This window comes from Leptinotarsa decemlineata, unplaced genomic scaffold, assembly GCF_025532065.1.
Source record: "Leptinotarsa decemlineata unplaced genomic scaffold, Ldec_3_MD MMD2_tig00001719_RagTag_RagTag, whole genome shotgun sequence".
NCBI lineage: Eukaryota > Metazoa > Arthropoda > Insecta > Coleoptera > Chrysomelidae > Leptinotarsa > Leptinotarsa decemlineata.
The window spans coordinates 199,899-226,445 of NW_027412569.1; the positions used below are offsets into that span (position 1 = coordinate 199,899).

The 26,547-nt window shown below is 37.1% G+C and overlaps 1 protein-coding gene across 2 annotated transcripts in view; it reads right to left on the bottom strand.

The window, feature by feature from the left end:
- Positions 1-231: 231 nt before the first annotated feature.
- LOC111507341 (cell adhesion molecule 2-like) overlaps positions 232-26,547 on the bottom strand; it is a 100,355-nt gene continuing 74,039 nt past the window's right edge. For both annotated transcript variants that reach the window (XM_074176219.1, XM_074176220.1), the window contains exons 5-7: positions 13,907-14,040; positions 8,557-8,779; positions 232-4,572 (exon numbers count right to left, since the gene is read on the bottom strand). In XM_074176219.1, coding sequence (XP_074032320.1) covers positions 4,493-4,572; positions 8,557-8,779; positions 13,907-14,040 — 437 coding nt within the window. In that variant the 3' untranslated portion in view covers positions 232-4,492. The remainder of the gene's footprint in view (positions 4,573-8,556; positions 8,780-13,906; positions 14,041-26,547) is intronic.

Sequence of the window (26,547 nt, forward strand, 5' to 3'; positions counted from 1 at the left end):
GCCCATTCAGCGAACACATGCCATTGTCAATGGTCGTTTACTGGCTATTCCACATACAAGAATGATCATTTTACTAGTTTTCATATGCTCTGTAAAGTATCCAATCCATGTTGAATGGAGACGATTTATTAGATTCATTATTTTTATCTCCACATTTTTATAGCCTTTTATTTACTATCTAGAGTGGAGCACGATAAATCGAGTATTGAGGTCAATACGAAATCAAACACGTTTGTATTCGTCAATTTTATATTATAAACATTATTTACATCAATACATATTTTGACAATGTAGTGGAATATCAACAGAATGGCATTTTCCAAACTGAATCAAAGAGTTGATGTAATAACAATAAATATATGTGACTGGAAATGAACGATACATTTATTAGGAACAAGGTAAAATTGTTTTTGAAAATATTGCAGTATATATTTCTCAGATATGTGATTTACCACCTAAGCAGGTGAAGGATATCCATATAAATATGAGAAATACAAACATTATACAACTGAAATTTTCCAAAACATTCAATAAAATTTTCTGAAATCGAACATCAACTTTTATTTGTCGTCAGTCTTTCTGTTTGCACGAAAGCTTTTTTATTATCTAACGAAGGAAATGAGATATCCATTCAAAATTATCGAAAAATATCAAATTCTCAAAATATTACAGGAAATCTCAAAAAGGTAAAACTATATTATGGAAGTGATTTCGTTGATTTCGTGGGAGAGTTCTTCAGAAAAATGTATTTCATTGTTATGTGGAAAGTTCAGAGATTGTTATTACCTCTGTGTAGGATTGTGGAACTAAAAATGGTATTCAAAAGATTGAATAAATATAATCCGGCCACTAAACACCATTTGAAGCTATGAAATTACGTATTTGTGATTATAAACTAGCCTGGGTCAGCAAAAATTCTTTGAGATACTTTGCAGGAAAACAAGTAAATTTCATGAAGGAGATGGAAATCAGGATGAAAATCAGCATTAGTACAATTATTTAGCCTATGGCTTATGCACTATGAATAACTAGACTCCTCATAATCGAAATATTCACTGAAATACCTATAATGAAAAGTTACTTGCGAATCAGGCAAGGTGCAACGTCTGGCTTGCTTGGAAATAATGCTAAATGACGCAAAACTATTACTGAAAACACTTTCGAATCGATATTTTTGAATTTCATAATAAGTGAATGGCAATACTGATATTATGTAGTATTATGATTCATATTAAAGGACTCACCAAGTTGCAGGAAATTTGAAAACCAAATTTTTTGAATTATACGAGGGCTATACAAAAAATTTGTCAAATTTTAATTTTTCCCAAAAATATTCATTTATTCATCAATTTCTATTCTGTACCCTCGAAAAAATTTCCTCTCACGAATGATATACTTGTGCCAGCGAAATTGTTCTGACCTGTACTTTTTGGTATCACCTTGAGATTCTCAGCAATTCTGTTTGTACCTCCTCAACCGTCGTAAACGCCTTCCTTTGATGAGCACCGTCCTTTCAGAAAAACTCCGCATGGGGCCAAATCTGGTGAATACGGTGGCTGTGGCATGATTACGATGATGATTTTGGCAAAAAATCAGGAACAAGCAATGACGAGTGGGCAGGTGTATTATTGTGATGCTAAAGCCATGCATTGTTTCTGAACAATACTGAACCTTTTAATTGTATTACGCATAACTTAAGATAATATTCCTCATTGAACTTACAACCATGTGACAAGAACTCTTGATGCACAACGCCACGGCGATCGAAAAAACCAGTAGGTAAAACTATGACATTATTTGATCAGACTTAGCGTGCTTTGTTGGTCTTGGCTCGTCTGGGCTCTTCCATTTGGACGACTGAACTTTGTTTTCGAGTTCTTGATCATGAACCCATGATTCGTTACCAGTTATGGTCCTTTTGAACAAAACTTTATTGCCGTTGGCGTCATTCAACAATTCCTGAGCTATGCTCATGCGACGATCTTTTTGGTTGTAATTCAACATTGAAACGAATTTCGCTGCCATACGTTTCATGCAAAAAAATCTCAAAAACAAGGATGGCATAAGCCAACCGATATGCCAACATCCTCAGCAATTTCTCTAATAGTGACTTGACGATTCTCCGAAACAATTTTCTTCACTTTTCCAACATTTTTATCGGTTGTTGATTTGCTGGAGCGTTCAGGGCGAGGGTCGTCATTCACCTCATCTCGACCTTCTGTGAAAAGCTTGTACTACAGTCACAATTGGTGCCTGAGGGAGCAGATGTCTGTCAACCCCAGCAGAACTATGATAATTTCCTTCACTAAGGGGAGAAAATTGAACGATTTAATGCAACTGTCCCTCAATGGTGAGGTTATTCCATTTAGAACGACGGTGGAACGCTGCTCACTTGGAAAAAGTTTTACACAAAGCCAGACTGTCCCTATGGACATGTCGAAGGATGTGTGGTGAAACTTGGGATTTAGGTCCCAAACAAATCCTTTAGATTCATGTGATGATTGTCAGACCAATGATCACTTATAGTGCAATTGCCTGGTGGCCGAAGGCCTAGACGAAACTCTCTGGCTTACAGAAACAGGCTTCTCTGGCTATCAATGGTGCCATCAATACCACGCCGTCAGCGGCCATGAAGATCCTTCTAGATCTACCTCCTCTTCACATTTTATTTGAGAGAGAGGCTAGATGGACTGCATATAGAATTGTGCACATTGCCAATTGCACAAATCAATTTAAGGCAGAGTGCATCATACTGTTGGTTGACACTGGAAGTCACATCATTCTGGAAATTACCTCTGACTTTATGCCTCCAACCGTCTACTACGAACTGCCTGATAGAATACTGTTCCCGAGTAGAGAGGACTGGATCCTCCGGGAGAAGGAAGTATCAAGAGCAGATAGTTGTTGGTTCACAGATGAATCAAAAACACCTTTCGCTTCTGGTGCAGGTGTTTTCAGTCGCAGACCCAGGACAGAGATATCAACCTGGCTAGGATTCTATCCGATTGTATTTCAAGCAGAAATTTACGCTATTGAATTGTGTGCGGAGAGATTGGAAGAATCCAACCTCATACAAAAGTCAATAAAAATTATTCTCGAACAGTCAAGCGGCCTTGGAAGCTCTTGGCTCCTACCGAGCAACGTCACAATTGGTAGCAAATTGTCAAAAACGACTCTCCTCGATAGGAAAGTTCGATAGATTGTTTCTGGTCTGGATTCCTGGCCATACTAGCCTGGAAGGCCATGAGGCTGCTGACTTTCATGCAAAGGAGGGTGCTGCAAGCAGTTTCATCGGACCAGAACCTGTCATTGGCATCGCTTTAGTCTTTGCCCAACAAAGATTGAACACCTGAATGACAAGAAGATTTATGAGCTTTTGGCAGAATCTTCCAAGACTGGCTCACTCTAAGGTGTTCATTCACCCTTCGAAGCTTGATACCAAACAGTTGTTTAACTATGGTGAAGATGAACTACGATGTCTAATAGGCCTTCTTATAGGTCATTGTTATTTGAATCATCATGTGTGTGTCGCCTGTGTTCGGAAAATGATGAAACATCAAAGCACATACTTTGTGTCTGCCCCGCTGGGGACCGAATCAGGTTTTCAGAGTTCGGCAGAGCTGTACTCTCAACATCTGACCTGAAAGGCCACTCACCATACAAACTAATCGGCTTCGTTGATAAGCTGAGTTTATTTGGTCGAATGTGAATAGGTGTGAGCCATAATAAAACTTCGCGGGTTACGGTGTAGGGTCGAATAGACCCACTCACTTTGGACCTAACCTAACCTAACTTGTAAATATTTTTCTGGCTCAGAGTACAATCACCGTATACCACTGTCAATATTCAAGGTGATTTGGAGCACCCAATTTCATTTTACACAACATTTAATGAAAATTCTTTGATGCATTTTTCACTATAGCATAAAATCGCCAAACACTTCTGCCTCTCGGCAACGAACAAAACATGATAAACAGCTGAAACTGTGAGCATATGTTCGAAACGAGTGTACCAACATATAAAGTCACTGATACAATGTACGAACCCCGCGAAATTTGAACCTTCACCTTATATTTTAACAGACCTCGTATGTTCACAAACTTTGATAAACGGAAAACTCGGCAGACACATCTGGTATTTGGACCTTTCAAAATTCATTTCATATAGTCTTCCGTTTCAAAGATTCAGACTTTCGGTGCATCTATTATTGAATATTTTGGAAATTTCTCATTTTATTTACGGCTTACAGAAATATCCATAAAATTGCTGATTTTTTCAAAGGGCAGTTCTTGTTTAAACGTGGGACAATTAAAAATCGTATATATATATAAGGAAACGACATATTATTCTCATTAGGACCTCTCTTATCACAGTTGAAGTAAAATCAATGAATACACCATTTCAGTTCGAAGCAACACTACAGAATGCATTTATGTACAGTTGTTAGTTGCTAGCACTATAGTATTATTTACATTTACACAATCAGGTGAACTCACGACAAGAGACGTATGCTTCCTATCAGAGTAATAGCGAGGACTGTAGAGGCCATATTTCTACTCGTTGAGCTCTTGACTGAAACAAAAGAGAGATAATGAATTGTGTGCTAATACTGTTGTGAATGGTGCCCGAAAGAAAATAACTCCGGCCGCCATATGGTAACCATAAACCAATTGTGACGTAGCTAAGAGTGCGCGAATGCACGATGTTTCCCCGCTACTCGAGAAGCAGCGAGAATAATGCTACCGACTTCGACAGAACTTCGGAAAAATTTCTACGGCATTCGTCAAGTGAAAGCTACAGTGCGGTACGTGAAGTGATCCAGTAGGGCGATAGACATTCCAATAATAGTTGAAGTTTCAGTTGAAGTGTTCGTGTATTTAAAGTGAAATAAAGTTAAGTTTCATTATCCAGTGTAGTAAATTTTTGGTCAACCCACGGGGTAAAACGTAACATTTGGTGACGGAAGTGGAATAATTTACTTGAAATTTTCTGTTTTATGGTGAAGACAATGAGTGTCGATTACGACGAACTCAAGAAAATGTTCGAGGCTTTCCCAACGAGCATGGCAGAGAATGAAAAACACAGAAGGTAGGAAACTGAACACAGAAGAGATGAAGAACGATTACGCCGAATCGAAGATCGTGAATTACTACTAGATATTCTGGAAAAACAAGAAAGAAACAGGAAGGAAGTATTTCATTAAACAAAGGAGGGATTGGAACAAATATTCGATGAGAAGTTTGATGGGGTTGAAAGGAAACTTGAATAGACGGTTGAAGGATACGGAAGGAAATTTGAAAAGAAGCTTAAAGGAGTCGAATATGAATTTGAAGAGGTTTTCCGGAAACTTCAGAAAGAAAAAAGTCACGAAAACGCAGATAGCCTCTCAAGAAGACCATGCCTGACATCCGGATGCAAATTTTGCTAACGTCAGGAGGACAAGGATACCCAGCTACCAGAAGAAGAACTTCCCACCAGACGTGATGAGGTAGCGGACAGAGACTCCTTTATGGACAGCTTTGATAGGGAGATAAGCTCCCCTACCTCCCGCCGCTTCGAGTTCCCTCTGACCGGGAAGGTAGTAACCTGTAAGGGTCCCTTGTCCAGGGATACGGACAGACAATTTAAGGAATCACCTCTCAAGAGGTACCTCTTTCAGAGTATGTGAATGACCTGAAGTAAAGACTGAAAATTGTACACGAATTTGCCAGGACCAAATTACAGCTTTCCAGCGACAGAATAAGAAAATGATATTTGACAAAAAGCCGCTGCCAGTGAGCTTCAAAAAGGGTGATGCAGTGCGGCTTTACCAACCCCAACCCACCTGGTGTGCTTCAGGTTAGCTGTCTGAAGTGTAAATGAAGAAATTGAATTGCATGTTCTGAACTAAAGTTGACGTAAATATCGCAAAAGAGTGTTATGAACAAAAATGATCTTCGTGTTCTTATAAAGGAGTAGGATAACATGATTCAGGAGTATATTCGAGCACTGGATAAAATGCAATGAATTTGAATCAGATCGTGATATCAAATGGAATTAAAAAACAGTATGTAAAAGCCAAATGGAATAAATTCATTATTTTGGTTAAGGTACATATTTTGAAAAAATCCCAAAACATGCCAAATTAATATTATAATTTGACTGGGGTTGGTGTATTGATATAAAAAAAGTAAGCAAAAACGATAGCAATGTTTTTTTTTAAATGATATCCTTTAAAAAACTGTAATTAATTTCCGTGGCAACGTTAGCTTAAAATGCCTTGTCAACTTGCTTTGTATATTACATTAGTTGTCAATATATTCAATTCAAGTTTTAAGTTCGTTGAATTCAAGTCTGACAAATGGTTAGATTAACGAAAATGCATAAAATAACACTTCAACAAATGATTGGTTATGGAGATAAAACTCGAACACAACAGGTAGTAGCTCGCCTATTCCATGAGAAATTTACCGCCCACATCTAAAGGAACAATAACCAAAATAAAGAAGCAGTTTTGCGAGCTTGGTCATGCGGGGTAGATAAAAAAAGCAGCTGCTGATGCAATGAGTGATAAACTCCAATTAGATGTGATGCTTAAGTTTAGGGGAAACCCCACATACTTCAAGTAAAGGGGCATCCACTACTTCCAATGTTTGCCATACATCGATAGTAAATATATTGAAAGAAAATGAAATGCATCCCTATAAAATGATACCTACTCAGGAGCTCATGAAAGACGATTTTGATAGAAGAACTTATTTTTGTGAGCAAATGATGGACATATTGGATAACAATATCATCAAATTAGAAGACGTTATGTTATCTGATGAGTGTACGTTGTCTCTCAACAGTCATGCTAATTGCCGCTACTGGTCAACGTGAAATTCTCACTGGATGAGAGAAGAACACACTCAATACCCTCAAAAGATTAATATTTGGACAGGGACTGTAGGAAACCATATCATTGATCCCTTTTTCATTGAGGGTGACTTGAATGTAATTATTTGGCACTACTCCAAAATGATGTCATTGCAAGTTTAGCAAATTCATATCCTGATCCAGGAAACCCTCAAGTTCCAGTGAATACGATATGGTTTCAGCAGGATGGAGCACCACCACATTACCAAGTTAATGTCCGGCAATACCTTGATACAACATTTCCCAATCGGTGGATAAGGAGGCAAGGATCGATCGAATGGCCAGCGCGATCATCTGATCTTTCATCATTAGAGTTCTTTATGGGGATGTATAAAAAGCAATGTGTACAAAACTAAACCTCCCGATTTGAATGACTTGAAAGAAAGAATAACGCTTGTGATCAGGTCGGTCACGCCTGATATGTTAGTATACAGTTTTATTCGAGATTAGGATGTTGCAGTGAACATTTTGAACATCTACTTCGTTAATACTCATAATTATTTTTCGTTTTCTACATTTCATTTTAGTTTGAGTGTAATTTATCGAATTTCGGTAACAACATGATTTTAATTTATTTTATCTCAATTGTTGCAATGAATTTGAAAGCGATAACATTTTCGCATAGAGAATGAGGAGACCTTTCAAACTATGTGTCACAAACTTATTTGTCCCATTTAAAAAAATTGGGTGTTGTATCTGTTATTCGAAGAGGGGTAAAGGTAGGGATGGAATTTTTACATTAAAAAATGATAAATTCTAATTTATATTTGACGTGTTTCGGGATTTTTTTATATATGTACAGTAACCGAAATAATGAATTTATTCCATTTTACTTTTACACACTGTACAAAAGGAATGCATAGAGAAAGATTCTAACCTAACTTTATAATGGCTTCATAAGGAAATGTGTCAAGTACTTTTACATTCAGAGAACTGTGTTTATGTGGAATGAACTTTCTGAGAATGTTTTTTCAAATGAATTCAATGTCTAGCGATTCCTGCGATTCAAATCCAACGTGAATCGCTACTTCCCCACAGGCACCGATCTAAGAGCGTTTTGAGGATTTTCCTGTAGTGTTTGTGTTTTGTCCTTGAAAAAAGCCTATTATTCTGTGATGAAGTTTCTTTCAATTGTTAAAAAGGTATTGAAATCGGCCTGAAAATAATAAGTTATTGAAAATCAAAACTTGTTAACATTTTAAGGTCGCTATTCTTCATGCACCTAGTTGCCATTATTCATTTTTTCTCGATAAAGACTATGTAATGGTTTCCACTCTTTTCAACGAAGTACGTGATTTTGAAAAAATGAATGTGATCACAAATTTTAAATTATCTTAAGAAATTACCCATTACAAATGAAATTACTCGTGTATGAAATATACTAAGTGAATAAACCAAAATTTATTTGTAGAAATACTTTGTTCAGGTTACCATAGTCATCTGTGTATCTGTACTTAGATTTTCAAAAATATTTAGATCAGTTAAAAATATTATCGAAGCCATTAACAATCATATAAACAAATATTTCGCAAAGAAATATAATAACATACAATTCCAGCTTTTCAAAACAGCTGGCTGGAAAATAACCCAAATATCAAATTCTAATCAACATAGAGCCCTACCCACACACCTCATTTGACAAGAAATGGCAATACTCACCGAGAAGTAGCGCTTCTCTGAGTGGTAATGTCTGAGTTTGAACAACACTTTCTCTGTCACTTTGAAACAGCATTGGCATCATTGACGCTACACATTTCACCCTCATAGATCCACCGCGAAAGTGATGACTGCTCAGTCGAAACCTCAAACCCAATACTGAAGATACCAAGCCATGTTGATAATGTTCTACAGGGTACTGTATCAAAGCTTCTTGTTTTTGAATCTGAAACAATAATAACCGTGATATATTTCAAAGAATTATACGTTATAGTCACTTCTATGCTATTTGGATTTATAGAGAAAGTAGGTAAGTCAGTAAACTAGCGATCTACCCGGGCTTCGCACGGGTGCAATGCTGATACTGAATATACTACAGAATGTCTTTATATACAACGTTCACAGTGTTTTTGACAGTAGACAATACACACATGTTTTCTTCAGAAATTTTTTTGAAAAAGCGACATATAACTGGCCCGGGAGAAAGAGTGATGAAAACTAACTTTATTTTATGAACTCCCCTTTTATCACCGCGTCTGACGCTCCATTTGAAATATTCAAAAATCCTTCCTTACTGCTCACCTACAATACAAAACGAACCTACATACAAAATTTCAGCCTCCGACAAGTAACATTATTTTATGAACATGCCCTTTTTCCCGCGGCTGGCGCCGCAGTTGTAATACATGAAAATCCTTTCTTATTGCACATCAACAATATAAAACGAACCTACATACACAATTTCAGCCTCCGAAAATATAGCACTAGGGAAAACAGTGATGGAAATGTAATTTTCACATGATAACGCACCGCTTTCATTCCCCAGAGGACTCTTCAGTTACAATTTTCAAAAATCCTCTCCAATTGCACATCTACAACATAAAACGAACCTACATACAAAATTTCAGCCTCCGAAAATATAGCGGTAGGTAGAAACAGTGATGAAAAAGTAATTTTCACATGGAAACGCACCCCTTTTTTTCACAGGTGGGCTCTCCAGTAACAATTTCCAAAACTCCTTCCTTAAGGCACATCTACAACATGAAACGAACCTATATACGAAATTTCAGCCTAACATAAAACGAACCTACATACAAAATTTCAGCCTCCGAAAATATAGCGGTACAGAGAAACAGTGATGAAAAGGTAATTTTCATATGTGAACGCTCCACTTTCACTCCCACTGTTAAAAATCTTAGGAATCTATGACTAGTTTAATATATCCTACTATCATCAAACTACTTTAATATATTTGATAAGGCTTTTGATGAAACTTCAGTACGACTTTAGTGAGGTCTACGATACTTTAGAAAAAGATTTTCTTGAATATTAGATGTACTACTGTGGCTTCTATTCTAAAATAAAATTGTTCAGGTTTTACAATGGGGTAAAATACAGGTTAATTGAGGCAAATGAATATTAAGTAGATGGAGACTCTCTCGAAAATTACATCAGGAATTATGAAAAAAAAGTTTCTTTGAAATTGACGTATGTACAACTGAAAGCCTTGATACCTTTGATAGCTTTGACAAACTATTTCATAGACAATCGATGAGCATTTTCTGCGACCGAAAGTGGCAACTGTTGGTCCCAAAAATAAATGTCTATATATCTGCTATTCAAGACGTAACTACAAACTCCAAATATTTATAGTACTGAAGGACGCATACATCTGGAGTACTGAAGCCTTGGGAATCGAATATGGACTGAAACAGGTCTACTAAACACAACTGAAATATCGAAATCTGGAGGGAAATTTGGATCCAATAACAGATGACTGTCCCGTGGGTTGGGCTACCTATAGGGCGCGTCCCCAGGTGGCGGATAGGGGAACGGCCAGGGGACTGGAGGCCCTGTCCGGGAAGCCAATGTGGCCTTACGGACGGGGTTGCCTGGTCAGTGGCAGAAATATGTTGGATGAGGGGAACTAAAATCCCCCCAAAAGCCCTGCAAAACATGCCACCGCGGACCAGCCTACCCAAGCTATGGTGTAAGGAATCGTGCCGACAGCTGAATGGCCGCAGGGTGCAACCAGCAACCAGCAACCTAGGATGACTGTCTACGTTCCTAAGAAATACAGAGCGTTTCCGATGGCACAATTCAGCACCGCAGACCCCACTGCGGTTAAAGTTGAATGTCCAGTTGGAAAAGGCAATTATATGGCGTTGATAATCGTATCGGTGTACCTCCCTTCAGATGCAGCCACCCTACCACCGACCAAAGAAATGGAGGTCTAGTGGATCACTGCATCAACCAGATAGTGGAGCTCATATTGGGTTACGACTCAAACTCTCACCACTTGAGCTGGGTCAGCAAGGATATCAACGCCCGAGGTAAGCCACTGCATGAATATATAATACAGAAAGATCTAACAATCTTGAACAGAGGCACAGTGCCAACATTTATTAACGCCTGTAGCCAAACATTAATAGATATCACGCTTAAGACAGCTAAAATACCAAACAAAATCCAAGACTGGTAAGTTTCGGACCATATTTCTATGTCAGACCACCGCTGGCTGACCTATACGGTAAGCCAAGATTTCAGGACCAACGTGAAATCCCGTGACTTGAAGAGGACGTATGTAGCTCTCTACAATCGACGCTTAAGAGGAGCTATGCGGGAAACAGAGGTCCTGACACCTGACAACAATGAAGAACTGGAAAGGTACACCGTATCTATACACAACAAAATAGACATTGCCTATAAGGAATCCTGTCCGATGAGGATGGTTCAAACACATGGCACAACCAACACATGGTGGTGCCCTGAATTGTAACACCTCAGGAAGACAGCGAGAACGACCTTTTACAAGGCAAAACGTAAAAGACTCGAAGAGGACTGGGGTATGTATCAAGCCAACCTCAGAGAGTTCAAAAAAGTCTGCAGATGAAAGCAAAGAGAAGCCTGGAGAGCCTATTGTGAGGCAGTCGAAGACTTCCCACTAGCTTCTAGGCTACAGAAGGCACTCTCACATGATCACCATACGAGTATCGGCATTCTGACGAGGGAAAATAGCGACAAAGCCGCCAACCCCCAGGAGAGTGCTGAGATTCTTATAGAAACTCACTTCCCAGGTTCTGTCTTTCCTGGAATGACGAACTGGACGGTTGTACCAACAACACCCTCACAATACGACTGGCAATATGCTAGTACAGTAATTGATGAGGATAAAATAAGATGGGCTATATCGGGCTTTTCCCCCTTTAAGTCACCAGGACCTGATGGTATAAGACCAGCCCTACTTCAGTGGGGACTGGACACTCTTATGCCGCACCTGGTTGGAATATTCAGAGCCTCTCTAGCTCTGAGGTGTATTCCCAGTAAGTCGAGAGAAGTGGAGAGAGAGTAGTATTTATACGCAAACCAGGTAGGATGGACTACATCCTACCAAAAGCATTCCGACCAATTAGTCTCACATCGTTTTTCTTAAAAACCATGGAGAGGCTATGTGAGCGGTACATAAGAGATGAAGTACTTGTTCACAACCCACTTCATCCAAATCAGCATGCATATACTCCAGGAAGATCTACTGATTCGGCCCTTCACCATGTGGTTGGCAGAATCGAGAGATCATTGGACAACAAATAATCCACCCTGGATATATTCATAGATATCGAGGGAGCGTTTGATAAAACAACCTCTGCAACAATTACCCAGCAACTATACTCCAGGAATGTACTCCTGGTAGTAGGAGAATGGATACTCCAGATGCTCTCTAGTAGAACAATAAGTATCAATGTAGAAGACATCACAGTGAAAGGACTGGTCATGAGGGGATGTCCACAGGGAGGGGTCTTATCACCCCTTTTCTGGAACATAGTTCTGGATACCCTAATTAATCACCTTAACAAAAATGGATTCTACATAATTGCATACGCAGATGACATAGTTATCTTGCAGGCCGGCAACTTTGTAAACACACTGTGCGATAGAGCGCAGGGTGGGCTCAAATGAATAAAAACATGGTGTAAGGAACACTCACTGTCGATCAATCCCAAGAAGACTGAGATTGTCCTTTTCACCAGGAAAAGAAGTTTAACGAGCTTAAAACTTCCCGGAATCTTCAAAAGCAAACTAAACTTGTCTAAGAGGTGAAATACCTTGGTACTATCCTCGACAAGAAGCTAACACGGAACTCTCATCTCCAGAGTAGAGCAAAAAGAGAATACGTGGCTTATGAGCAATGTCGAAGGACAGTGGGAGGCGCATGGGGTCTTTCACCCCGTGTGGTCACCTGGATCTACACTGCAATAATAAGACCTATGTTAACGTATGGAGCCATTGCATGGGGACCGAAGGTTTTACAAGCAACGGCCATTCAAAAATTATATCAAATACAGCGACTGGCTTGTTTAAACATCACAGGAGCCACCAGAACAACACCAACCGCGGCACTGGAATCAATCAATGATCTGGCTCCTCTGGATCTGTACGTTAAGGAGGTTGCGTTCATGGCCATGGTACGATTGTGCACGGCTGGTGTAAACCTCGAAGTAGGAATGGGTCAATTGAGGCTGGGCCTATGGCGGGAAGCGCTTGCTGCGCAACCTCTGCTGCAGGCAACAAGTGATTGAACCCAGATTTATGTTTGATAAACGCTACAAAATACAAATTAGGCAGAACACAGAGTCAGATGCTACAAATGCAAAACGCATTTATACAGACGGCTCCCATATCTTTAAGGATTGAGCATGGGTTTCACATTTGACAAGTTCCGCAATTGTTGGAGTCATCAGGCCGTGGGTGCCACTGGGTCCTTAAATTCTTAGTACAGTCGCTTCCTTGACAAAAGAGTCGGCAATGCGATTACCTTCACGTCTGTCGTGCCCTTTAACCCACCTCAGGATAATGTTATCATCTACCGAGGCTTTGGCTAAATCTTGATGGCACTCTAGTACTAGCCCTGAGGTAACACGCTGTCTGTTCAAGTATAATAGTGCTTGTCTGCTATCAGTACAGATTGTTATGTTTTTGCCAGAAATTTCTTTCTTGGTTATTTCTTTTGTGGCGATTGAGATACCAGCCAGTTCTGTTTGGACCACGCTGGTATTTCTTCCCATTCCCCACTCAATCCTTAGGCTTACTGATCTGGAGTACACTCCACATCCTTTAATAAACCCTACAAAAAAATTAAGCAGAACACAGAGTCAGATGCTACAAATGCAATACGGATTTATACAGACGGCTCAAAGAACAATTGATTTCTTTCCTCTAAAATTCCTTATACACAATTTCTCCAGAAATTCCTGAAAAATGATAATGATGTCACTCATTCTGATAATTCAAATATTTTTCAATCAGTGTTCATTCGATATGAGTGATCTCTTTGAAAAAAAAAACATAATCCTACCTGTTGTTCGTTAATATACCAATGAAGTATGGACGCTGGATGGCTCATTCCGGACGTGCAATTCAAATTTATTTCATCGCCGATTTGATAATCCTCTTCAACCCCGGTAATGACAGGATTTTCAGTGGGAAGTTCTGAAACAAACAACATTGTGATAATGATAATACTCTATTCGAAGAACGAACGATGTGACTGAAATATTAATGATTCGGGAAAACGTTAAAATTCGTTCAGGATTATGGAGGATTTTTATTGGAATAAAAAGAGTAATGAATCCAACGAGTGAGCAAAAAACTGATTTTCATGAGATACTAGTTGTTGCCCGCGTAGAATTTGTTTCGTCACATTAGGTTTTGTGATAGACCATTCTAAACATATAGTTACAATATTTTTTATCAACTCAAAACTTCAGGTTCACGACTTGAAAACTGACAAAATTCAATGCAATCTTTGATCCCCTATTTTTCCTTTGGAGTGGAAATTCCCGATTCCTTTTCTTGATACTTACTTACGCTATACAAAGAACCTACCTGCATATTTCGAAATTCTAGGCGCTCTTGGAGCATTCTGTACTAGCCCAATCGATAGCCTACATTACGAATCCGGAGAACCGACTGACTGATCTGTTTAAAAAAAATCTGTTTTTCCGTTAACCAGCTGTCTCACCCCTACGAACGACAACCCTCAGAAGTCGAAACTTGTGCGAGCTAAGAATTAACGAGGTCTTACCTTTTAACGTGTGATTCCTAACACGGGTTGGACGGTAGCAAGTGCAGACCGATCGTTCAGACTAGGGCTTGAACCACCGACCAACACGGCAGTCAATTCGAGTGAGTGAACAAAGCACCCTCGTCGAACCGCTTGGCTACCGACTGATCGTTTGAAATATTCAGCATCATCATATGCCAGTAACATATCAGCCTATCCAAATAATCCAGTGTATTGACATATATTTGCAAAAGAGGTTTCAGGAAACATTCAATCACAGAAAGTGGATAAGTATTCTTTTCTACGAAAGAGTAAACAGAATCCTTGCAGAACTGAATTCAACCCTACCTGGAACAATTAATCCTACCGAAATCATTACCCCTTCTCCATGGATAATACACATTCCATCTACTATCCTGAATTTGAGCCATCTGAAGAAATCCGAAAATCATCCATTGTTATTCAAAAAACTTTTTTTAGAAACAATCAAAAAATTTGAAAATTTCCAGTTCATATACACTGACGCATCCCATTCTGAAAGTGCATATACAACCATTTAGTCTTTCTGTAAATTCCAACTACCACCCTTCACCACCATATTAACGGCTCTGTGCTCATAGCAATTCGAGTAAGCCCTACGTCAGTTGAACACAAAACCAACATTAAATTGGATAATCGTCTCAGACTCTTTAAGCGCTATTCAGTCACTTTCACAATTATACCCAACTCACCCATCCCTTATTGAAATAAAGTCCGAATTAGAAATTTCTCAGAAGAAAAACTCAGAAAATGTTCAGTTCCTCTGGAGCCCATCTCATATCGGAATAGAAGGCAACGAGAAAGCAGACAGATTAGCAAAAGAAGTAGCAAGCGGTGATGGATCTGCACATCAAATAACCAAAAGTATTTAACAGGACATGAAACCAGCAGTGAAAAAGAACGTCACATTATACTGGCAACAAAACAAAAATGGAATGCATCCAATTCCAAACTTTCCAGAGTCAAACCATTCGTCTCACTATGGAAAATATCACCTGAGAAACGGCGAACACAAACTATCTTATCTCGCTTACGTATTGGACACATATTTCTCACGCACAGTTATCTACTCTCAGGAGAACAAGTTCCAAAGTGTTATACAGTGTGTCAATTTTCAAACTTACAATGGGCTATATCTCACGAACGAACGCTGATATCGAAAAATGCTTGAAACCGTTTCTAGGATAGTGAGGGGGAACTAAAGTGACATGAAAGAGAACTCACCCCCATCAACCTCCTAGGCCCCACCCACCAAAACACAAAAAACAGAAAATGTTTAAATTGCAAACCCCTACTTGTGATATATCATTGAAAAGACTATAAAAAATGTTATCCAATGGTGTAAATAGTGATGGTACAGGGTGAAGCAATAATTGTGAAACTTTAATTCAAATGGAATGTTTAATGAAGTTTTTGTTGAACTGCAAATTTATTGAAAATGCCAATTAAGTGAATGTTCAGAAAGGGTTTCGTTGTTTTGTGAACAATAATACAGCCTATTTTCAAATTCTGCACGAACTTTGGGGAAATGTTTTTCTAGTAATGGCGCAACATGCCTGTGTAATTCTTTCTCGCAATTTCCCAAGTGACGCAGGTTGAGTTTTATAAACAACTGACTTGTATATATATATATATATATATATATATATATATATATATATATATATATATACGAACTCACAACTTCCCCACACGTATCTTGTTCGGAAAGATCATTGATATATATATATATATATATATATATATATATATATATATATATATATATATATATATATATATATATATATATACGTGTGGGGAAGTTGTGAGTTCGTATATATATATATATATATATACCAATACTATAACCAATGACATATCCGAACACAAAACACTAATTAAAAGTGATAATTGGATAGTACCGAGAATCATATGCCCTGAGAACACTCAAAAGTAGTAAGCCGTTATGTTCTGAGGTCTCAAGAATAGGGCGTCAGTGAACAGAACGAACATTTTAACAGACTTGTTTGGGTAGAGTCAGGGCCGTAGCGAAAAGAAATACCAGGGGGGAAGGAAATCAAAATTTTCCCAACCCCACCAGCAAAATTTAGCAACTTTCGAAAAAATGAAAGCCGAGAGATTAGTTAATACTGCAATATATTAATTTTCTTACTTAGCTATCCAAAGATTGGCTGAATGCTTATGCCTGTTAGGGTATGCACAAACAAAAATGGATTTTGGTAATTATCAAAATAATAATGGGAATTATTCTACTTTGGACCAAGGTCCTTGGTCTTTCACCATATCCGCCATGTATAGGAATATTCAATACACATGAAAGGAAACAACACTTAAATAATATAGTGCTTATTGTTTTCTACTATTATCTTCACAGCCCGAAATTTCCCAACTCTTTCAAGTCGAAAAAACAGCGAAAAGTTGGGAATTCTGTAAAATTGTCACTTCAAAATTTGTGGGCTGTTCAGGACTGTTCTCTTCTTGGGAGAAATTAAACTTTTTTGAAGTTTTCAAACAACTCAGAATTTCAAAGTATGGGCTCTCCAAGTTATGCATGTTGGGAAATCCCAACCTTCTCCCGGTTCTTTCCCTTTTCTCATTACCTCTCCCTTTCTTTTCTCTCATTTTTATTTTTTTAATTATCATTCATTTTGTTACTATTATTTGTTTTATCGTCACGGCCCAAAATTTCCCAACTTGTTCCCAAGTCGAAAAAGCAAGGGGGAAGCTCCCCCCATCACCCCCATAGCGACGGCCCTGTGTAGAGTCTTCGGAGTTTGAATAAAGTTTTCCAATGGAAGTGACCCATTTGTTTCTCAGATTATTCTTCCTGACTATATACAAACGTTATGTAGAAAATATAATTACTTCGTTATATTTGAAATAATATGAATTTTGTTTCAGGCGTTTCGTTGTGAACAACATGAAATCGTCGTAAAACCCCGTCGGCGAATGAAATGATGATCCCGCTTTGAAAAAATATCACGACGAACAACAAAAAATGCGGTTTTCAGAAATGAAAATGTTTTTAATTGAATAATTCATTTAACAAACAAAGCCCCATAACAGTATCTCTATACGGCAGTTGTTATTTATGAGAGGAAATGTGGATAGTTGAAACTTACAGACAACACAGACGTTACTATGGATATGATGGAGAATTTTATTGAAATATATCAAATGGGGGATCTATTCAAATAGTAGTAAAGTTAACAGAATTGTATACAGTGCTTTTCTTTAACGTCCCCCCCATTTTCTTTTTTGAACGGGTCAACTCGAAAAATTGAAATTTGGGATAATGAACTTTAAGTGAAAATGACAGATGAAATTTTCAAGATGGCGACTGAGCGCCATCTGGGAATCACATTGAATATGAAGGGAGGTCTTGTGACACACCTTTTTGAAGCTCCTGACGAATGCTTCACAACCCTAGAATATAATGTCAATATCTTCAATTACTACAAAATGTCGACTAATATAAGGTAATAAGCTTGAGGTAGTTCAAGAAACGCTTGAAATGGTTGCCTTGAACTTCTTGACATATGAACAGTCTATCCGATATTTCACGCCGAACATTTTCGAACACAGTAACGTCAATATCTCTACAAATATTTATTATTCTTTGCCGTATATCCAATATTGAAGCAGGTTCAATCTGTACTTCTTTTGCTCCGAATAGCCCTATAAAAAAGTCCAAAAGTGTCAAATCTGGCGAGTGGGCTAGCCATTCTGTAGGACCTCGACGGCCAATCCAACGACCGAGAAAAGTAATATCCAAATAGTTTCTCACTTGTCTGGAGTAATGTGGTGGTGCTCCATTTTGTTGGAAAACAATATCCATATCGAAGAATTCATTAGGATTCGCTTGGACGATTTCAGTGATGAGAGGGTCAACAGTAGTTTTCAGCATATTCAAACACAGTTCCTCTGTTGAAATTTGATCAATAAATAGAGGTCCTACAATATAGTTTCTCAATATTCTCACCCAAACGTTCATTTTTTATGGATATTGGGTATGTGTTTCCCGGAAAACGTGAGGGTTGCTGTCACTTCAATAACGGCAATTTTGAGTATGAACATTGCCGTTTAAAAAAATGTACATTTGCCACTATTTCACATGATTTCGCAGAATTCTGTTCTTCGATCAGGGTCATCTTCAGTTACTTGGTGTATCATTTCAATTCTGTATGGATGATACCTATTCCTATTCAAAAGTCTCCACACAGTAGAAGTTGACACCTCACAAACATTCGCGACGGAATAAGTAGACTGTTCAGGATTTAGTATCACCTCACCAATTATCAGGTCTCTCTCTAGTCTCTCCAGTCTCTCTCCAGGTCTCTCACCAATATCAGGTCTCTTTCTGTTTGCAAAGGTGAACGAATATTGTATGCTAGACAGACAAACTCGTCAGAGAAGGCAAGGGAGGCTTAGCCTCCATATAAAATTTGAGGCTATTCATCGCAATAAATCAAAAGATATTGACAAATAATTGAGTATCATTACTTTACCATTAATTTTTGATATAAATACATAATATGCCCGATAAAACACTATCACTTACTACGTAGTATTATGGATAAGTTGGTTGATAATAATAAATTTTACATTATCAAAACTCTGGGAAGGCGTCAACACAATTTTATTTCAATTAAAGCGTCAGATAATCGACAAAATCGAGGATTTAATATTAGTTGGCACGATAAATGCGATTGGTTACCCGGCTCCATTGAAGGAGAAAAACTTTTTTGTTAGCCCTGTGTTTTATTTTCCGTACAAACCGATTACCAAACGTGGTCTGAAATAGGATACTTCGATTTAAAAAATTTACCTCGTTCTACAGAAAGACATTCCAAATCTAAGGAGCATATTTTCGTCTTGTAAATTAAAATTGTTCAGCAAACAAAATATAGCAACAGCTTTAGATACAGCTCAAAAAAGGCCATAATTTCTTTTGATAATCCGGTCAGGGAAAATCGGTTGAATTCAAAAAGACTTATCGATATTACGATTTATTTGAGTTCCCAAGAATTCGCTTTTCGTGGACACGATGAAACCGAATACTCGATTAATCGCGGCAATTATAAGGAACTTTTAATGTTATGGGGCAAATATGATTCACAATTTGGCACTTCTTTAAACGGTAGCGTTTTTTCGGGCACCTCAAAAAACCATCCAAAATGAGCTTATAGACACTGTGGCATATATTATCAAGGAAAATATGAGCAAGGAGATGAAAGTGTTTCTTTTTTTGCATGGGAAATTTCTTTTTTTTTTTTTTCTTCCTATCTAAAATTACAAAATACACCTTTCAATTCACCTTTCAAAAAGCGGGACCCTCGCAGACTATGTTGAACTTGAATGACCGCCAATTGAAAGTACTTTGCGGATGCCTTGTGAATTCACTTAAATAAACCAGATTTAACCTTCCTTCCTATCCCATTCTTTCTTTCCTTTTCTGGCAAGACACAACTCTCACTTTCCCGTTGGTTTTTGCTGGACACTAAAATTTACTTTTAGACCTGTTTTTCTGAGCATACTTGTGCTCATAAAAACAGGTATTAGAAGAGAAAAGTATTATTCATTGATTGAGAAGAGTTCATTTATATCAAATGACTCAAAGACAACCCTTTTTCCTTGTTTTTGTTTTTTTTAATGGTCAGTTTTATACGTATAATTATCGGCAATACACAATTTTTGTTTGCATTCATGCAAATATTACGTATTTTGCTTTAAATAAGTGCGGTACCCCAAAAAATTTTCGCGCCTCCGACGGGCTTTTCTGTGTGTATATATAGTCTTTACGAATTTAGCCTCCCCTGTTCTCCAATGCACGAACGTCACTGGACGAAAATATCGCCAAAGTTCACCAAATGTTGCTAGATTCTAGCCGAATTAAGTGAGAGAGATAACACAGGTTATGAATTAGTCAAAAGAACGTGTTTGTCACATATTGAATCAACATTTTGGCATGAGAAAGCTGTCCGCTTGTTGAGTGCCGTGTTTTCCCATGTTAGACGAAAATCGTGTTCGAATGAACATTTCCAACGTTCTACTGACGCAGTTCAGGCGCAATAAATCTGAGTTTTGGCGCCGAATTGTAGATGAAACTTGGATACACCATTTTACGCCCGAAACAAAAATACAGTCCAAACTGTGAACTGCAAAGGAGAAACCGGCTCCAAAAAATCAAAAATTGTTTTTTCGTCTGGAAAAGTAATGGCGACTGTTTTTTGGGTGTTTTGACCCACGATTATTTTATCGTGAGTATGAATGCTTATTGGACACAAGAATTACAATAACTCTTGTGAAAAGAGAAGATAAGAAAAATAACTGGCAAGATGTACTGAAGACAAGAAAAGATTTATTCTAACTATACTCTTACAAGGTTTGACATGTAATGGATGATGTTACAAAACGCAATCTTTTACAGACAGAGGTTTGGATTAACATAGGTAGAAAAGGTCATAATGGCGGATAATTCCCAAGATAAGGGACACAAGGAACAATTAAGGAATTAAAATTATAGCTATTTGTAGCTTACAATATACAGTGTGTTGATTAAGTATGTACCATAAATTCAACAGTCGATTCTTTAGGTAATTTTGAGACGAAATGTTCATATAAACATGGGTCCGCAAATCCTTCGTTCTCAAGATACAGAGTGTTAAAATAAAAAAAAGTTATTCGTAAATATCTTAAATATCCTTTATAACATCAAGGAGCAAATTTAGCCCGAACGTGTTTCAATTTATTGAGTCCGGTGGCGTCTCGAGCGGGATTTGAACGAATATTTTTGACTTAAAAATGTACGTTCTGACTTTTGTGCAATTTTTATTATTTCTGTGGATTGAGCAATAGAAAATTCAACTTTTTTGTCTTGTGAATTTTCTTCGCATCTTGCTTAGTTTTTAAGAAAAAAAAGTCGACCTAATTGCATATCCCTGGACCTCACAAGGAATAATATGGGAAATTAAATGTTTCTTTTGGAAATCATTATTTTTACAATTTTTCATTACTTATTATGTAACAACTGTAAAAACTGAAAAAATTTCTTGTTTGTTAGGTCGGAATCTTTCCAGACCACCCTTAATACGTCCCTGTTAGTTTTAATTCCAAATAACCCTCTGTAATAGAGTTCATTAGATTATATCCACCACCAGAACATCAATTAGAGGAAGTTATATTTTCAGAAATTCAGTTCGGAGACTATTACTCCATCCATAAGATTGTACGAATAGTTAGTGAATGTGGTTAAGAGAAACTCATAAACCTCAAAATGACAGAATAGTTGTAATATTGCGCTACCGCAGACGAAAATGATATTAAGGAAATATTACAACTAGTTGTAAAAGTTTCTCCTGCGAAATTTATGAAAAGTCTTTCCAGAATGTTTATCAGATGAGATTAAATGGCGGGAATCAACATGAAACTGAAAATTTTGTATCAATGAGTTGAAAATACAAACATTTTAGGAGTATCATCATATACATAAACATAACTGAACGATATATATATATATATATATATATATATATATATATATATATATATATATATATATATATATATATATATATATATATATATATATATATATAAATATAATAATAATAATAATAATAATATTTATTCACCATTTTTGATACACTTGGGTATATATGGTAAGTCAGTTGTACTACAGGCTAGTAAAGATAAAAAGAGTTGGAGATTGAACACAGAATCACCTCTAAATATACACATATATACACATACATATATACACACATATACAAGTAAGCATAGATGCCCTCAAATTAACTAAACATTTACATCATTCACATAATTTAATCTAAATAAAATTTCGTCCACTGTGAATTTGATTGTTTGTGAGATTGTCAATTAAAAAATCTTGGTAACTGTAATAGCCTCTTTCTAAAAGCATAGGAATACCTTGTCACTTGTGATTTTTTTAACTTCATTTGGCAGCTTATTGAAGCACGTAATGGCATTATACTGAGGGGATTTTTTATAGCTTGTCATGAGATGCTGAGGGATTTTTAGAAGATCACCGTTTCTTGTATTATGACTGTGACCTGAAGCAGTCTTATCATATAATTTATTGTTTTGCCTAACAAATGAAATACATTTAAAAATGAAGATGGAAGGGGCTGTCAATATTTTTTTGTCTATAAAGACTGGCCGGCAGCTATCCCGGAAATCCATATTGAAGATTAGCCTTATGATGCGTTTTTGTGATATGAACACTCTGGAAAAATCCCTTGCTCTGCACCAAGCCATAATATTAAGACTTATATGAGGGTAGGCCATGGCATAATATATGCTGAGTAAGGCAGTTTCATCCAAACAGGATTTCAGCTGTTTGATGGCATAATATGCTCTATTTAACTTAGCACATATATAGTCCACCTGCCTTTCCCAATTCAGATTGGCGTCTAGGAACGTCCCTAAAAATTTAATTTCTTCAGAAGTTTCAATGTCATAACTAGAGTGTCGACCAATTGGAATATTTCTTCTGAAGTGAAAGTTAACACTGATCGATTTAGAAGTATTTAGAATGAGCTTATTTCTTTGGCACCAGGTACTGAACTGATCAATAATATGTTCAGATTTGCTGATGAGTTGCTCAACATTATTGCCTGCTATGGTTATCGTTGTATCATCAGCAAACATTGTGACGTAGCCTCCCTTTATATGTTGAGGAAGATCATTAACATAGAGAAGAAACAGTAGAGGTCCTAGAACAGAGCCCTGTGGCACCCCGAGTTTTACCGTCTTTGACTCAGATGTAACTCCATTGCATATCACAACCATTTCTCTGTTTGTCATATAGGATTGTATCCAATTTATTATATTTCGTGGAAACCCGAACAATGACAGTTTTTTTATGAGAAATTCCGCGCATACTGTATCAAACGCTTTTGATAGATCGAAAAAGTGAGATCACATAATTTTTTTTATCAATCTCTGTGTAAATATAATTCAGAAGATGATAGGTAGCTGTTTCTATAGATTTATTTTTCCTGAAACCATGCTGAGACATACATAACAGCTTATTTGATTCCAAATGATCCATAACCCTACGTGCTACAACTTTTTCAAATAATTTAGATATCGAGCATAACAAAGATATTTGCCTATAGTTGTCCCTTTCTGTGGGGTTTCCTTTTTTATATACAGGTATAACGAGTGATTTTTTCAGAACTTCTGGAAAGTATCCTTGTATATATATATATATATATATATATATATATATATATATATATATATATATATATATATATATATATATTATATCTGAAGTTTTCACGGATAGGAATATGCTAAACTGGTTTTTCCGGGTATTTGTAGGTGTGCTGTTACGTGTTCAGACGTTTGTTGACCCTGCTCAACACACTTCTTACTATACTGGTATTCGTTACGTGTTCAGAAATATATATATATATATATATATATATATATATATATATATATATATGTATATATATATACATATATATATATATATATATATATATATATATATATATATATATATATATATATATATATATATATATATATATATATATATGCAGATGGTTGTTGCAACTTAATAGAAGACAGACGTATAATATAGTAATATAATAAAGCCGAAACTTGACCCCCCCTTGTAAGTCAGAAACAGACGTGTAATCTGAAATTTCAAAGAACACGTCATTTGTTATTTCTAGGGGGACTAATTCTAATATGGAAATCATATCCGAAACTTCACCCCCCTGCGGTCAGCAACCGCCCCCTCTATTTATTTCAAAGGTATGGGGGTCGAGAGATACATCATTTGAAAGGTTTTTTGTCCCTCTATTACCTCTGATTATTTTTTCAGAAATTGCTTTTTTGTTAGGAAATTGAATGTTGAACGTTTTAGTTGAGAAAATAAAATAGAAAATTCGCTGTCGCTCATTTTATGGAGGAAATCACAAGAAAAGTATTTTCGACAATCGGTATTACTGAACAATTCTCTGTCGCAGGTGTTCTAGATTTGTAGGCTTAGTAGAGTACACTTTCGACTTCATATGTCCCCACAGAAAGAAGTCCATTGGTGTGACATCAGGTGATCTAGCTGGCCCACCACTGGACCCCTTCTGCCGATCCAATGCATTGGAACATCAAAATGTGAGGGTACACCATCCTGCTGAAATGTTATTTCATTTTCTAATAAATTGTCATAATTGACCAAAATGTGTGTAATCATAGGATCTACACAGTCTTGTAATAGATTAAGGTATGTGTCTCCATTGAGATTACCTTCAATGAAGAATGGTTCAACAATATGATCACCAAGAATGCCGACCCAGACATTCAATTCAATTTTCGTGGAGTTTGTGAATGTGTTTTCATCACCAAATGAGGATTCACATCGCTCCAGTGACAACAATTATATCTTGGACTTTCTTCCAGTTTGTGGCTGAAAGTTACTTCTTTGCATGATCTACACATCCATGTATAGAGTTACTCATTTGCAAATTGATTACTTCCTTCCTTTCTGTGGAAGATTCCCTCCTCCTTTTTTGTATCAAGATGGAGTAGTAGAAAGTCAAAAGTAGAAAGTCAAATTTTGAAACGAAATTCGCTGCCACACGCTTCATGCTCCAAATTGCTAAAATATGCTGAAAAAATGGCATGGCATAGTCCAACTGATATGCCAACATCCTAAGCAACTTTTCTAATAGTGATTTGACTTTTCTATATAACTATTTTCTTCACTTTCTCAACATTTTCTTCGGTTGTCGATGTGCCGGAACGTCGAGGGCGAGCGTCGTTATTCACATTTTCTCGATCTTCTGTGAAAGGCGTGTAACGTTTGTGAACATTTTCCGACTCAGAGTACAATCACCGTATGCCACCGTCAACATATCAAGTGTTTTTGAGCACTTGATTGAATTTTCTACACAAAATTTGATGAACATTATCTGGTCCATTTTTTCGATGGCAGAAAATCACTCAAAACACAGCTAACTTACATGCCTTCCACTAACAAACTGAACAAGTAGAGCTGTGAATATATGTCTGAAGGCGAATTAACGAATATAAGAGAATCAAAAATCACAAATCGAATGTAAGTAGCTCGCGAAATTTCAACATTCAACCCATTTTTTGAGCAGCCACGAAAAGTATGTACAAATTATTTTGTACTGCTTTCAAAATTTTTGTTTTGTTTTGGAACAGAACTCCTTTGAATCATTATATGTTCATCACAATGGGGCACTTCAAATAATCAACGGGCGTTCTAATGAAAACTTGACCTCCCTTGCTAATCAGGAACGGATATGTAATCGAAAATTTCAAAGAACACGTTGATTATAATTTCTAGAGGGACTAAGTCTGATTAAGGTCGGTCGGTAGCAGGGCGGTTCGACGTGGGTGCTTTGTTCACTAATTCATGAATGAACAAATTGCTCTTACATGGAACACTGTCATCCTCACTGGTATACATCGATGTTTCACTTAAGACACTTGCCTTACGGCAAGGCGAATTCGTAATTCATGAATGAATTGTGTGTATTTTCTATAATGTTATCCAATTTGGTACTGAAGAGCCTTAAGGCAACTATTTTGAGGCGAACATCGATGTATACCAGTAAGGATGACAGTGTTCCATGTAACCGTCACATGAGCATCGCCCAGGAATTGTTGAATGACGTAAACGGCTATCCACATTTGCTTGTGTCATGGGTATGACGAGTCACGGGTATGAAATCAAAAACAAATTCCTGTGGTTCCAATGGAAGAGCCTAGGAGAGCCAATACCAAAAAAGCACGCCGATTTCAATCTGATGTCAAGGTTTTGTTGATTTTTTCTAATTACCGTGACGTAGTGTATCATAAGTTCTTACCACAAAGTAGTATCGCCA